The sequence below is a fragment of the Leopardus geoffroyi genome, chromosome A1 (genome assembly GCF_018350155.1).
Source record: "Leopardus geoffroyi isolate Oge1 chromosome A1, O.geoffroyi_Oge1_pat1.0, whole genome shotgun sequence".
Classification (NCBI taxonomy): domain Eukaryota; kingdom Metazoa; phylum Chordata; class Mammalia; order Carnivora; family Felidae; genus Leopardus; species Leopardus geoffroyi.
The window spans coordinates 7,810,074-7,827,233 of NC_059326.1; the positions used below are offsets into that span (position 1 = coordinate 7,810,074).

At 39.9% G+C, this 17,160-nt stretch overlaps 1 protein-coding gene across 5 annotated transcripts in view; it reads left to right on the plus strand.

Moving 5' to 3' along the window:
- The window catches only part of PAN3 (poly(A) specific ribonuclease subunit PAN3), a 131,646-nt gene extending 118,511 nt beyond the window's left edge, over window positions 1-13,135 (plus strand). For all 5 annotated transcript variants that reach the window (XM_045466000.1, XM_045465835.1, XM_045465917.1 and 2 more), the window contains 3 exons: window positions 190-254; window positions 7,346-7,484; window positions 10,167-13,135. In XM_045466000.1, coding sequence (XP_045321956.1) covers window positions 190-254; window positions 7,346-7,484; window positions 10,167-10,307 — 345 coding nt within the window. In that variant the 3' untranslated portion in view covers window positions 10,308-13,135. The remainder of the gene's footprint in view (window positions 1-189; window positions 255-7,345; window positions 7,485-10,166) is intronic.
- Window positions 13,136-17,160: the final 4,025 nt, after the last annotated feature.

The following is a 17,160-nucleotide window of genomic DNA, read 5'->3' on the forward strand; positions in this document are numbered from 1 at the left end:
AAAATGGCCAGCTGCATGATCATCTTGAGTATTAATATTGAATGAAATGGACATGTTACATTCAAAATGATTACCAAAAGGTGGGGATATTAGGATTTACGGTTTAAAGGTAATACTGGTGTAGGATACCAGGTTCATAAAATTTTGCTGGAATATTAACATTCTCTCTCTTTTTAAAATGTCTTATAGGAGGTTCAAAATGGAAGACTGTTTAGGCTTCTAGCAAAATTGGGAACAATCAATGAGAGGCCGGAGTAAGGATTTACAGTATTTTACAATATGATTTCAATCAAATGCACTAACAAGAATGAGTATACCTGATTCTTACTGGTTTTATTTGGAAAGAGAAAAATTCTCATGTGAAGTGACCGTAAGCCTGTTGGTAGCCATTAGGATGCTGTTTTTTAACTACAGCCTAGATGTGGTTGTTCTTAGGGATTCCACACACACATACCCATACAGAAAAGAGACTGTAAGAAAGCTCCATTGTGGTTTGTGCATGAGGGAACATTTTATGACTGTCAGTACTGCCTCTACCCTGTCTCCTTTTTGAAGCTTGCTCAGTTCAGTTTACCTTAGTCAGATTAGAGATTTCAGACATGCCTAATTGTTGCATGCCCCGTATCTTCTATTTAAGAACATCACATAAACAATACATACAGCTGTCATATCAGTGACACTGGAAAGGCCTTGCCACCCTTCATTATTTGTCATTTAGTTCTGCCCCATTTGTAAGTTAAAGTTTATCGTACGTTCAAGAAAGAAGGGAGATTTGACGTCTGTACTAAACAGTAACTGTCAAAGACAGGTTGAACAATATTATAGCTACTTTCACTGTAGTATAAGTTCTGTTTCAGGAACGTTACCTCTGTTGATAGAGATAGGTGACACATAAATACCTCTTGAGGGATTTTGTTTTTGACAACAAAATTCATATTCACCTACCTTTCTTCACAGTTACAAAACTCAATTCGTATTTTCCCTGATAATGTTTCTAAATGAAGAGAAGATGACAACAACAACAAAAACCCCCAAAAAACCCTTCAAGTTGTTTCTTCTGGCATTTTTCTCTTTGTTTAAAAATAATATGATTATGATACTATTGCTTGATTTTTTTTTTTTTTTTTTTTTTTAAGTATATAACTTAGCTCATGACTTTGTCCTGTGTAGGATGAGGCTTTATCTTTCATACCCCCTTTCCTTAACCAAACATACACACACACACACACTCACTCACTCACTCACTCACTCACATTCTACCATTGAACCCATAAGTTTTGAGTTAAAAGTGTTGACATTAGTATAACAGGGTAAATACTGTTCATAGCTGCACCACAGAGAAACCATTTCCTTTCTTTTGTATTTTGTTTTTTGATTTTTGTTTTCCTCGGGTTAATAATTGCCTTATTATAGAACTCTAATAAGCAAATGAAAAAATATTGACCACCACTTTATTCCAGACTTTTTGCCAGAGTTACGAAACACCTTCCCATATGGTCAAAAATAGGTAACCTATCAGTTCCTTTTTTTTTCTCCCCCTTAGAGAAATTGCCCCCGGAGCCTCTGTCCTTCTGTTCCTATCTGGGCTGGTTGAGCTCTAAGCCTGCTCACACTCACACTTTAGAACTGGAGCTTCCCTTCACTATTATCCTGGGAATTCTCATTGTCTCTCCCTTTGTGTTGGATACCCTGTTTCTTGCTTTTTTCCTTGATTTATTCTTTTGATTTATTGGAGCACATCCTCCTGTAGCTTCCTGAGAAAGGTGAGTTTTTTGAGTCTTTGTAAGTCTGAAAATATCTTTATTCTATTTTTACACTTATTGACAGTATAACTGGGTATAAAATTCTAGACTGTCCTCGGAAAATTCTTTTTATTAATTTTGAATACGTTAATATGAACCAGTTTTTTAAAACGTAGAAAAGGGTTTGCAGTGGGAAAAAATCTCTCATACCTGTAACATCCCCAGTCTCTCCCTTTTCTCCCACTAATCTTTATTTTATATTCTTCCTGAGTTACGATGATACATTCTTAATTCCTTTCATCCCCTCCTCACTTTTTAATATATACAAATTGTAAACCATGCAGTGTTCTGTATGTTATTTTTTCCTTATTAACTATATTTTGGAAATCTTTTTGTTTAGGTATGTTTAGTGTATACCAAACACTATTCTCGATAGTTTACAAATATGTCCCAACTCAATCCTCATAACTACCTTGTGATACAGGTACTATTAGTCTTCTCGATTAACAGAGATGTGTGGGCATAGAGAGGTGAAATACCTTTTCCAGGGTCACATAATAAGTGAGCATCTGAGCCAGGATTCAAATCCAGACAGTATGATTCCGGAGTCCATGCTCTTAACCACTATGCTATGCCTCCATAATTTATAGCCATGTAATAGTCCATTCTGTGGACATGCTGTAATTTATTGCTCTGGTTCCTGATCAGTAGGCATTTGAGTTGTTTTTACTGTTTTGCTGGTATAATCAGTGCTGCAGGGACTGACTTATGCATACTTAATTGTACGTGTGCATAAAGAGAGACCCAGTTGTGGTTGTTAGGTCTGTGGATATGTGACCGTAAACCCTTGCAGAGAGCCTTTTACCAACAGTACTTCTTCAAGCTTGTGGATTTTTGTCTACCTGATGGATGTGAAATTGAATCTCAGTGCAGTTTTATTTTGTATTTACTCTCAATGAGCATGTTGCTTGTCATTTTTATGTTTTTGATCTCTTTCTGTTTCCTTTTTTTTCTTTGTTCGTATTGTTGGCTCATTTTTATTTCCAGTTGAATTGTCTGTCATTTTGATTTATAGGAGCTGGAGAGATTTGTCCTTTTTGATCATTTTCTTTTTAATTTGTCATTTCTCTTTTGACTGCTCAGTTTTTTTTTTCCATGCAGACATTTGTATACATGGTGTAATTGATCAAACTTCTTTTATCCTTTTGGGTTTTGAATCATAGTTAGAAAGGCCTTTTCTACGGGAATTTTCTCATTGTTTCTTCTAGTGTACTTACGGTTTTTTCCCCCATATTAAATTTTTATGTATTTGGAATATTTATAGGATATAAGGTATGTATTCAGCTCCCCCACCCTTCCCTCTCAGAAGACTCTCCAGTGGCCCAAAAGCTATTTGTCGAATAGTCTAGCTTTTCCCCGCTGGTTTAAGACAGTACTTTCACATTAATGTTTGAATGACTGTCATTTCTTCTTAATGTTTGCTTATTTATTGAGAGAGAGTGAGTAAGCAAGTGAGCAGGGGAGGGGCAGAGAGAGAGAGGGAGGGAGGGAAGGAGAGAGAGAGAATCCCAAGCATGGTGGCTTAACTGACTGAGCTAACCAGGCACCCCTTCGTGACTAACTTTTTTTTTTTTGGATGACATTTTAAAATCTGGTAGTGTTCGTCCTTTCTCAGCTTCATTTCATTGTTTTTTGTTGTTTCCTAAAACTGTTTAATTTTCTGTATAAATTCTAGAATCAGCTTTTTTAGTTAAAAAAAATCTATAAACCTGGTGGTAATTTTATTTTATAAGATGACATGTTTATTATTAAACTTAAGGAGCATATGTGTTTGTAGATGTTGAGTTTCGTAACCACGACAATGGTATATATCGTTGAATTCATTCACACCTACTTTACTGTCTGTCCTTCAGTGCTTAAGTTGTTCTTAGGTTGTTGTGGCACGCTAAGTTTACTAGGTATTTTTTTTTCTTGTTGCTGTTGTAAATGGGAATCCCCTCCCTTCCCCCCACCCCTGCCATTCTTCTTAGATTGCCTGTTATCGGTACACGTGAAATTTATCAATTTCTGTAAAATTTGTGCCCAGATACCTTAGTGTTTGGATAGTTTTTCGCTAGATTTCTTGGGTTTCCCCGATACAGAGTCGTATCTTCAAATAATTGTAGTTAGATTTCCTACTTTCTAATTTCGATAGTTTCAGTTGCTTTGGAGTGATTGTGTTAGCTAGTATCTCTAGTACATAGTTAAGTAATAGTAGTGATAATTTCTGTCAGAATTTGAAGCTTTGCTCCACTGTCTTTTAACTTCTGGATTCAAATCTATTTTCTTTTCAAACCCTTCCCCTTCCTCTGTGCTTTTAGGATCTTCTCTTTATTGATGTTCAGAAATGCACAGTGAGATGCCTTGGTGTAGGGTTTTTTATTCATTCTGATGAATCAGCAGGGTGGGCAGGCCCTTTTAATCTTGGAAACGTAGGTCCTTCAGCTCTGAGAAGTTGTCTTCATTGTTTCTTTGATAGCTTCTCTCTTTGGAATTCCTGTTACTCAGATATTAGACCATCGTCATTAATTTTCTCATATTCTCTTCTGTTTTCTGTACTGTATTTTTTTGTTCTGCTTTTGAGGTAATTATCTCAACTTACTTTGTCTAAAAATAAAGGTTTTTTCCCAATCCTTCGAATTTTTAAGCTTCTGCTGTCATAATTTTAATTTTCAAGAACTTTCTGTTTTCTAAATGCTTTTCTTTAATGTTCACTCATTTTTGAGAGAGAGAGAGAGAGGGAGGGAGGGAGAGAGCGAACGAGCATGATTGGGGGAGGGCAGAGACAAGAGAGTGGAGTACAAAGGATCAGAAGCCGGCTCTGTGTTGGCAGCTGTGAGCCTGATGCGGGGCTCAAACTTATGAGCCATGAGATCCTGACCTGAGCTGAAGTTGGACGCTCAACCGGCTCAGCCACCCAGGCGCCCCTGTCTAAATGTTTCTGTCTTACAGCATCTAAGTCTTGTTTGTGCAAGAGTCTCAATTACAGAATTTGGTGAGGTTTTTTGTTGTTGTTGTTCTAAGTTTTGTTCTGTTCCCTGCAGTGTCTCATAGGAAATGAGTTTCTTCTGTTTCATTCTCCAGTGGATTTCTGATCCTGGCTATGTGTTCATGTTGAAAGTAATCTTTTTTGGGGTACTTGGCTGGCTCAGTGAGAAGCCTATGAGACTCTTGATCTTGGGGTCGTCAGTTCAAGCCCTGCGTTGGGTGTGGAAATTACTAAAAAGCTAAGTAAATAAAATTTTAAAGAAATTTAAAGAATTTCGTCTAAAAAGCTACTGATATGTTCCTGGTGGTGTCAGAGATTGTAGAATGTGTGGTAAAGCAGTGTGATGCTGTGATGTATAATTTTGGTTTGTTTTTGGTATACTCTTAAGTGTCAGAATTTCCCTTGGGCAAGTTAGCATCCGGAAAATAACCTTCCAACCTTCTGTCTGTAGTATAAATTCGTGGTCAAGCTTTGGATGGCCAAGTAGCCACGAGGGGTGGACTGAATGGTCTTACCTGCCATTGCTTGCTCTTCTTGGCACCCTGGGGCGGGAGCGTCTTTGGTCACCCCGTCTAGAGAGATTTCCGGTACCTTTTCTGGAAAATTTCTGCAGAGCAGAAATGGAGGCAGGGATGGGAGAGAGGTTATCTACTTGTTATTTATAGAATTTTCCATGAATTCTGCTGTCTCCACCTTGAGCCCATACTGTGCTTTCAGTAGTACCTAATGATTTCCCTGCCTGGCCTCACGGCGATGGCCCCCTTCTGTGGCTTCCCCTTCTTGTGCCTTCTGTAGCATTAGCGGTCAGTTTTCTTCAAGTCAGCTCATCATGCCACTTACCAGCCTGTTTGTCATCTGTCCAGTTTTTCTTCGTGGATTTTTCTTCTTTTGTTGCTTCTGATCACTTTGTCCTTGTGTGTTTATTATATCCTTTATCAGACATTCATTGCCAATTTGGTGGGGTTTTGAGAGGAAACAGAGATAAATGGATGTGTTTAATTAGCGTTTTAATGGACAGTCCCTGGAGTGATCTTTGCAAAACTCTGAGGATTGTGTTTAAACCCAAATGGTGGGCTTTCCATCTGTTTTTAAGTTTATTTATTAACTTTGAGAGAGAGAGAGAGAGAGAGAAAGAGTGTGTGGGAGGGAGGAGCAGAGAGAGAGACAGAGAGAGAGAGAATCCCAAGCAGGCTCTGCATTGTCAGTGCGCAGCCCTGCACACTGTGAGATTGTGATCTGAGCCAAAACCAAGGATGCTTCACTGACTTAGCCACCCAGGTGCCCCTCCATCTCGTTCTTAGAAAACACCTAGTTTTTTAACCAAGACTGCATAGCCTGATCGCTCTCTTCTTATCTTTGCTTCACATATGTCTTTTTTTTTTCTTTTAATTTTCTTCTCCCCTGTCTTGCCTTCTGTCCCTCTTTGCCCTGGTCTTTTCTCTCCCCCCCCCCCTTGCTCTTACTCCCTGTCCCTCTCTTGGCCTCTCTCTTTTCCTCCCCTCAGCCCCTTCCACCCACACTGACCTTTGTTAAGTTTCTGAAGTGCGGCATGCCCTGTCCTTGCAAATACTGATGCCTCTGACTAGGGTGTCCTTCCTCTGGGAGGAACATCCACTGCTTCCTCTGGAGAGCCTGCTTTGTCCTCCTAGGTGAATTCACGTTCCGTACCGTTTCCCTTTTTCTTAACGGCATTATCAAAATATGCACTTAAAACATGTTTTGGTTCTTTGAACATCTGTTTTCCTCACTAGATCGTAAGTTCCAGAGGTCACTGGACACTAACTGATCGTCTGGTCAGTTCTCTGGTTCTTCACAGCTCATTCTCACATCCGCTCATGATGGTAGGAAACCAAAATCTACCCGCTTTTTGTTTCCTTAAACATTTTTCTATTTTTTGCTGCCAGTAAAGTAGAAGACAGATCTGATCTTATCTCTCTACTCTATATCCTAAAGGTGAGAAGAGGAAAAGAATAATCTCTTTCAACTTATTTCTAACGATTTTTAAAGACATTTTCTTTTCCCTCCATTTACCTAAGGAAGTGATGATAAAATAGGAGTGTGTAAGGGTCGGTTACCCTTAAGAAATAGAAACTGGGTTTCATGTACTTTCATGTTCTATGAAATTATTATTTTTTTTAAAGTTTATTTATTTACTTAGAGCACCCAAGCAAGGGAGGGGCAGAGGGAGAAGTCCATAATCCCAAGGAGGCTCCCTGCTGTCATCACAGAGCCCGATCTCAGGAGCTGTGAGATCAAGACCTGAGGCGAGATCAAGAGTCAGAGGCTTAACTGACTGAGCCACCCAGGGGCCCCGTGAAGTTTTTTTTTTAATATCTGGCAGTTGGCACATAAAATTTGAAAAAGGCCAATTTTTTTTAGCCTCCCTATAACTTTTGGAGGGTTAAAAAAAAAAAAAAACAACCCGTAAAACACTACATACACGGACACAGACACACAAACGGTACTTAACTTATTTATCAGAGAAAACAATCAAACTAGTGTTGAGTCTGAAGAATCAACATAGCCATGTGGCATACAGCATGAGTTACTGAGGTAAAATATTACCTTCCCCCAGGTTTCAGAAGGATCCTACCTGGTCGGAGACTGGAGACCGTTATCTGTTGAAACTCTTTAGGGATCATCTTTTCCATCAGGTGACAGAAGCGGGTGCCCCTTGGATTGACCTCAGTCATATCATTTCTTGTCTTAACAAGGTAATTTGTATCTGGATTTTTAAGATCACAATGCAAAGTTGTGTTTTCTATAAATACTAAGAGACTTAAGAAGTTAGATGCATCCTCTGTGGCCAAAAGACATTTTATTAATAATTATTAGGTGTATCTACTTAATAACAGTTTCTAGACTTGGCAGGCCTTTTTGACATCTTCATGAATAATTATAGAATGTTTCATTGTGGATCTTCTTACTGTGATAAAACGTCACAAAAGCAGTGGGTGGGAAAAACAAAAATTTTATGTTTAAGTATTTTTTTTAACAGTTGAATTGCTTTCTTGTGAGTCTCATGTTGGATGTCCCTACATGTTACCTGTTCATTTACTGTTCACTGTGGGCACAGTAATACAATATTACAATAATAAAAGCACAGTAGGCCCAGTGTTCTAAGTGGAGAATTAGGTGATGACATGAACTAAGTAGATGGAGACACGTCATAAATTCACTGGAGAGGTGAACTTTTGTTTTTGAAAGGGCTAGGAGAGAAACGGTTCACAGAGGAGGGAAGGAATGCATTTTCCTTATGAATTACTTGGAATTACAGAGTGTAGAATGGGTCTCCAGAAGTAAACATTAGTCTTTGTATGTAGGTTTATTTTTTTTTTAATTTTTTTTTTTCAACGTTTATTTATTTTTGGGACAGAGAGAGACAGAGCATGAACGGGGGAGGGGCAGAGAGAGAGGGAGACACAGAATCCGAAACAGGCTCCAGGCTCTGAGCCATCAGCCCAGGGCCCGACGCGGGGCTCGAACTCACGGACCGCGAGATCGTGACCTGGCTGAAGTCGGACGCTTAACCGACTGCGCCACCCAGGCGCCCCTGTATGTAGGTTTATATCTAAATCTCAAGGGTCTGCAAACTGGGCAGACAGACAGCCTGTTTTTTTGTTTTTGTTTGCGGTTTTTTTTTTTTGTTTTTTTGGTTTTTTGTAGAGCCTGCAAGTTAAGAATTTTTTTTACATTTTTAAAAGACTGAAAACAAATAGCAGAAGCAAAACTAAAAAGAATACGTGACAGAGACTGTATGCGGCCCTGAAATTTAAGGCATTTACTGTCTGGCCATCTTTATGGAAACTGACCCCTGGTCTAAACTGTCCCTAAATTACAAGTACTAGAGGAGAAAGTGCCTCATGGCACATGGTGTAGAATTGTTCGTGTTCAGTGTGCTAACTGTTCAGGGAGAATGTGGTTTCGTTTTTAAGCACTCCTTTGCCTTGTTTGGATTTCCTTAAAACCCTTTAAAGAGAGTGTTGTCAATAATCGACATTAAGACAGAACAAACTGAATGTACCATTGAACTAATCTAGTATGACATGTATTTGTTTGCCCTTTCCCTTAAGGGGAAAACATTTTTCTTAAAAGCAATGAGCGGAGAATAATTCTACCAGAGTTTAGAAAATGGTATCCATGTATCAGAGCACCAGTAATTAAAAATACGTAGCACTAGTTAAACTGACAGCTAGATCCTGTGAAATCAAGCCATGGACAGATAGGTATCTGAAGTGAAGATTATTTAATGAATGTGAGGATAATTAAAAACTTGAAAATTCTGTTTGACTTCATAAAATAACTAGGAATAAATAAAATTTATCCCAAATCTGAAAATGTGGTAATTTTCTAAGTTTGGGAAGAGTGTAGCAAATTAAAAAGCATGGATGGCCATATTGGTGATCTAAAAATTAAAATTTTACATAGCGTATTTTGGTGGGGATTACAACAAATTAAGCTGGTAAAGTGATTTGAAAGTTTGAACGTTCGGAATTAGTAACTTGTAAACATTTTCATGAGTGAATTAGTGAAAAGGAAGGAAAATGTACATTGAAAACTAACCCAAAAAAGGGAAAACCTAACAAGATAATTTATTTGATGGACTAAGGATTAGTATAAATGCTTTATAAAGACCTCATTAAAATATTACTACCAAATCTTGACAGATAAATGGGTAAAGAGCATAAACTGGCATTCCCACAAGTGGAAGTAACATACGTAAGTGTATGAAAACATCTGGTAATACCTGAAAATGTAGATAAAAATATCAAGGCATGCATTTGATATGGAGCTGCTTGTAAATTGGTACAACTCATAAATCAGTGGTTTCTGATACCCTTTGGAAAGCAGTTTAGCCCTATGTGTTCAGCTATAAAATTATTTGTACTTTTTGGCTCATTGTTGATATTTGTAAGTATTTCTCCTTAAGGAAGTAATTCCACGGAAGAAAAAAAATTGAGTAGACGAGTGTGTTCGTCGCACTAGAATTCGTCATGCCAAAAAGCTGGAATATATTGGGGCACCTGGCTGGCCCGATTGGTAGAGCATGTGGCTCTTGATCCCTGGGTCATGAGTTCAAGCCCCACATTGGGCGTGGAGCTTACTTTACAAAACAAAACAGAACGACAAAAACCGAAAGTATTGGGGGAATAATTAAATGATGGAATATAATGCAAACAAGTATGAAGTATGGAAGCTAGGTGGAAACACAGGACTGCTTAAAAAACATCCCAGTGGAGAAGCGTGCACACTGACGAGCGTGTGTATCTAGAAGGGAACAGCACAGAAATTTTTAAAATATTTGTCAAGTGTGGCAAAAGTTGTCCTAAAATAGATAAAGTGGACTGTCTTCTGCCTGGTATGAACTTCGTATTTTGTGTCTCCGTCTGTTTCAGTTAGATGCTGGCGTGCCAGAAAAAATAAGCCTCATTTCCAGAGACGAGAAGAGCGTACTTGTGGTGACTTACAGTGACTTAAAGCGCTGCTTTGAAAACACTTTCCAGGAACTGATTGCAGCTGCGAATGGGCAGTTGTAGTATTTGCTGAAAAAGCACGCAGGACACGGCTGAGGACCTTACCCGATAGCAAATTGCACTCCAGCTGAACTGGTCTCATCCTCTCCTTCCACCTTTGGGAAACCCGACAGGAGATGAGCAGGCTGCTTGCACTTCAGTCAGGTACACTGCTACTCGAAAGGAAGAATGTCCCACTTAGCCTAGAGCTGTGGCTGCCACGGGGGCCGGATCTGTGAAGAATACTTTAGATCAAGGAGCGCCACCCGGTGGATGGCGTTCCAGCTGTTGTGTTTTTCCACTTGTATATGCACTAATTTTAATTTTTTAAAGACTCTTTTCTGATCTTGGAACTTTTGCCACATTGTATACTTACTTATTAAGGGAAACTGTTTGCAAGGACATTTTGGGGAAACAATGATGGGCAGCATTTTTGTCACTGAGGGTTGCAGAATTTGCTCTTTGGGGGATGGGTTGCCCTGACGGACGTAATGGACCAGGTAAATGGTTTCACAGAAGCACCGTATGGTGTATAATCCTTGTAAGAGTATTGGATGAAGCTCTGTATGCCACCGCTGTTAGTTCAAGTGGAGATTTTTGGGTTTTTGTTTTGTTTTGTTTTTAAGACCAGACAAAAGAGAGATCAGTGGATTGTTGGATACGAACTCCCCTATTAGTAGACTTAGATCCTTTATGACTAAGGATTGGATACACAGGAACTTACACACAGGAGCACACAGAGCTCTGGGCTCCAGATTCATCCAGAGTCTTTTCTTAAAAAGGTGTTTCCCTGCTCGTCAGACATACTTAACATTTATGCAACTTTTTTTTTTTTTTTTTTTAATGGGAAAAATGGTAAATTGCGTTCAAGGCCTGAAGTTCAGGAGTATATTGCTTTAGATTATTTCCAGTTTGCTTTTTTTGTATAAAGTTCTGTTCTTGGAACCACAGCTTTATTATGGTACTTTACACTGGATACAGACACAGAGACACTGTTCGGAAGGTGAACGAAACACAGCAGTGGTCTGGCATCGAGAGCTTTCTGAAGTTTTACAGCCTGAATCTGGAGGGATAACAATCTGCTGTGCCTTTGCAGTCACTGCTTAGCCCAAAGTAATAGTACTTTTGATAATAACTTCACTATGTGGGATATTCCTGAATAAGTCAATCTCAAAAGTTTGGAATTTTCCTCCTCTTAACTTTCTTAATATTTGGACGTGCAGTTGTTGCCAAACTTGGGTATTCGTGGAATTTCTAGTTAATGACACACCTACTCTTTGATACTGAAGACTGCCAAATACATAGGAGTTTTCTTTCACAAAAACACAGTCATGAAGACTCTGTCTCCTTTCCCAGCACTGAATGTTTTACTAGCACCGGGTGCTCACCATGCAACTATGAAGAAAACGTGGAAACTCAGAAGGTCAGGAAAGACTTCCAAGCACTTGCAACTGATGTTACGGTCTTCAATTTTAATAATTGCTCATATTTGTAGTTTTCAGAGAAGTTTTTAATATTTCTCTGTCCACTTTTTATAAGCTTTAAAATGATTTTCTCTGCCTTGAGATTTGCATCAAGAAAAAAACACCTCTCTTCACCTGAAAGCTTCGAAGACTAAAGACATGCTTTCCACATTTTAACAAGTGTGTCTGAGTCCACGTTTGGTAGCATCAGTTGTTGAGTTAGTTCAAAAGAAAATCAATTACTGCATTTGATCTGGATGGATTTTACGAGAACATAATGTTCACTGTTCAAAGGATAATTAACATTTGCCACCATAATGTTCTTTTTTTATGTAAAAGGAACCAGAACTTGGAGACATTAACATGCAAAAGTCTTTTATCATTAGCTCATGTATTTGAGGAAGAGCAGCTGTCTTTTTATATGTTTTTTGACAAATCATATTGTGATTCTTTTGTACAAAAAAGAACTACTTGTATTCTAGAAGAAATATGAAATGCTTAATTTATAAGCGGGCTGGAGATTTTTTCCAATATTGTTTTCTTTGAAAATGAAAGGGGATCATCTATTTTAGTTTTGGGGTCTGGGAACTTTTTGAAAATTTAATTTGTGGACCAATGTTTTGTGAACGCTAATAAGGAAGGGCAGGGGTAAAATAGGGCTTGAATTTCTCATCCTGTATCGACCAGCAAACTTCCCTCTGCAAGGCAGGTTCAAATCACAAACCCAAGAATGTTTGCATCCTAAGTGCTAGTTTGCTTCAGCCCCTAGTAACCTCAGGACTTGGCTTGAATATAAAGGTGGACAGCTGATCTGTTTTCATGAGTAAATATTGTCGGCCAGAAAACAGTTGGTGTCAGGTAATACATCTTTTTTTTAAGCTTTGTTTTATATTTATTTTTTCATTTAGTTTTTATTGGGAATGGTTTCCAGTAGAACTCTTATTAGTTCTGCTTAGGTGTTTTTTGGGGGAGCCCTCTTTTCCATAGTGTAATTCCACTTAAGAGGTTGTCTACAAGTTAGTCTTTTTAATTCATAGGAAGATTGTAATATCTGAGAGTAGTCAAATTAAGGATACAAACTTCCCACACCTTCCTGTTAATGACAGATCAAAGCACAGAAAGGACAACCCTTGAAATCATGTAACGTTGGTCATTTCAATTTTTTGTACCTATTTTAAATTCTGTTATTTACTTCATTGTAAATATTTTTGAGGGTACCTTTGTATTTTGCTTTTGACCTTGGTTCTGTGGTTTGGATGTCAACAACTTCCCTAAAAGCACCAGTATGTTAAGTTCTAATGTCATGACCCCAATATGGGTTATTCATCTTTAATCCTGTTTTCAGTCTCTATGTGTACAGCAATATTTTTAATAAAGAATTACAGAGAAGTTTGTCCTTTTGGGGGGTACCAGTTCATTTCACGAGGTTAAGTTTGTCTTATGTCCAGGATTTAAAAGGCCGAACATTTCCTGTGTGTTTGGAGGAATTGTTGGTGGCAGGTTTATTCATTAGTTTACCAGATATCCGCTAAATGCCTACTTGGATCTATTTTGGGTACTAAGAATGCAGATACCAGAACTTGCTATTTATAAAGTACATAGCTCTACCCAAACATTTCTATATAACACATGGCTTACAGTGTAGTTTAGGAAGAAGCTATGGCTAGCCTCTGATTCAGTACTTGGGTAATTTACTGTACAGGTGAAGAGTACCCTTCCCCCCAAGTCCTCCAGAAACATTATTCAGACTATGAGGTAGGTTCGTATGTTTTTTTTTTTTTTTTTTTCTTTTTTTAAATATTTTTTTTAATGTTTGTTTATTTTTGAGAGCGAGACAGACAAGAGTGCTAGCGGGAGAGGGGCAGAGAGAGAGAGGGAGACGCAGAATCTGAAACAGGCTCCAGGCCTGGCCTGAGCACAGAGCCTGACCCCGGGCTCCAACTCAGGAATAGCATAGCGAGATCGCGACCTGAGCCGAAGCTGGACACTTCACCCACTGAGCCACCCACGCACCCCGAAGGTAGATTTTTTTTAATGGCAGAAACATTAATATTTGTTGAATCTGAGTACGTAGTGTTTATTGTGGTTATTTCCTGTACTGTATTGAAGTGAAAAGTTGAAAAACAGAATAGAAAGTGATAAGGGACTGGAGACCTAATTGAGGGGTACTTAAAGAGGAAGGAGGGTTTATTTTTAGCTGCAGGAACTAGTGAGTTGCTTTTAGAAATTCGGAGAAGAGCGAGAATAAGTGTAGAAGGGTCTTGAAAAAGAAAAAAACCCAGTGGATTCGGTGGCAAATCAAAATGACCACTGTAGGTTCATGGGGAAGAAGGGAGACTAGTCTGCCTAGGATGGAGGATGTTTTGGGGGGATCTTTTAGATTTAGATTTAGATTTCTTGAGAGAAAACATGAAACACATTAAAATAGTGCGTAAGCTAGGCCAGTGTTCCATCTGTTCAATGGGGATAAAATGGCTCTGTTGTTCTCATGTCCTGTGCTCTGAATGGTCAAAAACAGGTGTTTCCCCTTTCCTTCTACCTTTCACAGGTGCACAATTCGGGCTATGTCTGTAAAATGTCCTTCTGTACGAGTTTGGGGCAAGAGGGGCAGTGAAGAAAGACCTTTAAAACTCATGTCCTTAGAATTCGTTAAAAACAGTACGCATGGTGGTTAAGAAACCGGCTTGCCACAACAAGATTCTGACATCCCACTCAGTGCAATGAATGAATTGGATCCGCTCATTCATGAAACATTTACCAAATGCCTGTTCTGTGGCAGGCACTGCCCTAGCGGAATCAACAGAACAACTCTAACCATGACAGACCAATCTTTCTGTTCCTACCGAGCTTCCATTCTAGCAGGAAGAAGACAAAGTACGTGTAGAACGTTAAGAGGGAACAATGGCTATGGAAACAGAGTAGAGTAGAGTAAAGGACGTGGGTAGGGTTGCCAGATTTAGCGCGCAAAAATACAGAACACAGAGCTGAATTTGAATTTCAGGTAAACCACGGGTCGTTTCTTTCTTGGCGTTAAGTGGGTCTCAAGTATTACATGGGACATGTTTGTCTTAAAAAGTTATTTGTGTGAAATTCAAATTTAATTGGTTATCCTGTGTTTGTTTAATCTTGCAACTCTTGATGTGGGGAATATGGTGGTGCTAGAATTTCAGATCGGATGATCTGGGAAGTAGGTCTTATGGAGAAGGTGGCATTTGAGCAAGGAGCCAGCCGTGTGGATATGGGAAGGAGAAGAATCCCAGGTCAGAGAATGTGCCAGGCATATCTGAGGAATGGCAAGGAGGCCAATGGGACTAAGTAGGAAGTGAAATCAGGTAATGGGGAGGGGGGTAGTGCTTTGTAGAGCATTGTAAGACCATGTCGGTGCTTCCATGGAAAAGAGAAGAAAGGTTGTGAGGAGAATAACCTGGTACAATTAAAAAGGATCGCTTTGGTTAGTAGTTAGGAAGCTCTCGTGATATTTCAAGTGAAAGATGATGGGGTTTGGACTCGGGTGGTAGAGGTGGTACGAAGTGACTGGATTCTGAACATATTTAACTTAATTTATTATTATTTTTTAAAATGTTTATTTTTTCAGAGAAAGAGTGCAAGCGGGGCAGGGACGGTGGCGGGGAGGGGCTGTGCGACGCCGAATCCGAAGCAGGCTCCAGGCTCTGAGCTGTCAGCACAGAGCCCACCCGGGGCTCGAACTCACAGACTGTGAGATCGTGACCTGAGCTGAAGTCGGACGCTCAACTGACTGAGCCACTCGGGCGTCCCTTTTTTTTATTCTTTCTTTAAGTTTATTTATTTATTCTTAGAGACAGGGTCAGCAGGGGAGAAGCAGAGAGAAGGAGACAGAGAATCCCAAGCAGGCTCCATCCTGTCGGCGCAGAGCTGAACACGGGGCTCGATGTCACAAATTGAAACCAACACCTGAGCTGAAATCAAGAGTGGGACGCTTAACCGACTGAGCCACCCACGTGCCTGATTCTGAATATGTTTTAAAGACTGAGCCAAAAGGATGTCCCAGTTATTGGATATGGAGTGAAAAAAGAAGTCAGAGTCACTGTCCCGATTTTGACCCTCTGCCGGGCAGGACGGAGGAGTCTATTAAATTGGAAGAGAGCGTTCTAGAAAAGGGTGTGTTTGGAGGGTGGGCAAGAAGGACACAGGAGCGAGGATTACTACGCATCTGTTGTGGCTACTGGCTGTTTTTAATGAGTGACTCCAGACTTAACGGCCTAACACAACAACCGTTTTGTTATTCTCAGGAATTCTGTGGGTTAGGAATTTGGACAGGGCACAGCTGGGATGGCTTATCTCTCTCTATTCCATTATGTTTGGGGCCTCTGCTGGGAAAATTTCAGTGGTTGGGGGCTGAAATCATTCCGATCTGGCACCCAGACTGAATGACTTAAAGGCTGGGCTCAGCTGGCGACTGTCCGTGGAAGCACCTACACGTGGGCCCACCATGTGGCTCAGGCTTCTCCAGTCACGGCCACTGGGTCTCTAGCGGGAGCTTTTGGAGAATGAGTGTACCAGGAGCCTCGGGTGGAAAGGGCATGATCTTTCTGACTTGGCCTCGGGGCCGTGCAGTGTCACTTCTGCCACATTGTGTTGATCGCAAGTGAGTCACAAAGGCTTGTCTGATTCTAGGGGAGAAGAATTCGATGGGGAAGTGGCAAGAGCATGTTGCCAAAGGTCATGTGGGATGGGAGATTGTGGTCGCCGCTATTTTTGGAAAATACGGTCTGCCGCAGCCTAAGAGATGCTCAATTTAATATTGGCATACAAGTGAGTTTGGAGAGATCTGCTTTGCATGTGTAGTTTGCAAGTCATTATATAGATGTCATTTAAAGCCCTGAACTTGGTTGAGATCATGAAAGGAGTTAGCATAACCGGAGAGGAGAAGAGGTCCAAGGACAGAGCCCTGGGGTAATTGGAACAGTCAGTGCTCAAAGGTCAGAGAAGGGAGAAGAGTAGTTAAGAGGGATGGAAATGACCAGTGAAATAGGAAGAAAAATGTTTGATGTCCTGGAATCAAAGTAAAAAAGGTATTTTCAAGAATAAGGGTCAAATTGATGAGTCAACAAAGATTGAGACTGAAAATTGGCTGTTGCATTTAGCAATTTGCAGGTCACTCGTCACCGGTAACCTTATCAAAAGCGGTTTCAGTGAGTGACACTGAAAGCCAGATTTGAGTGGGTTTCAGAGTACTTGAGGGGGTGAACTCGGAAATGGAGACTAACTACATCGAGGAATTTTGCTGTAAAGAATAAAGAAATGGGGCGGTGGCTGAAGAGGCAAGTAGGGATGAAAGGTTTTGTTTGTTTTTGTAACATGGGAGGGGTAATAGCATGTTTGTGTGATCTGATGGGAGAGGGACACATTGATGGGGGGTGAGGGAGCAGTGA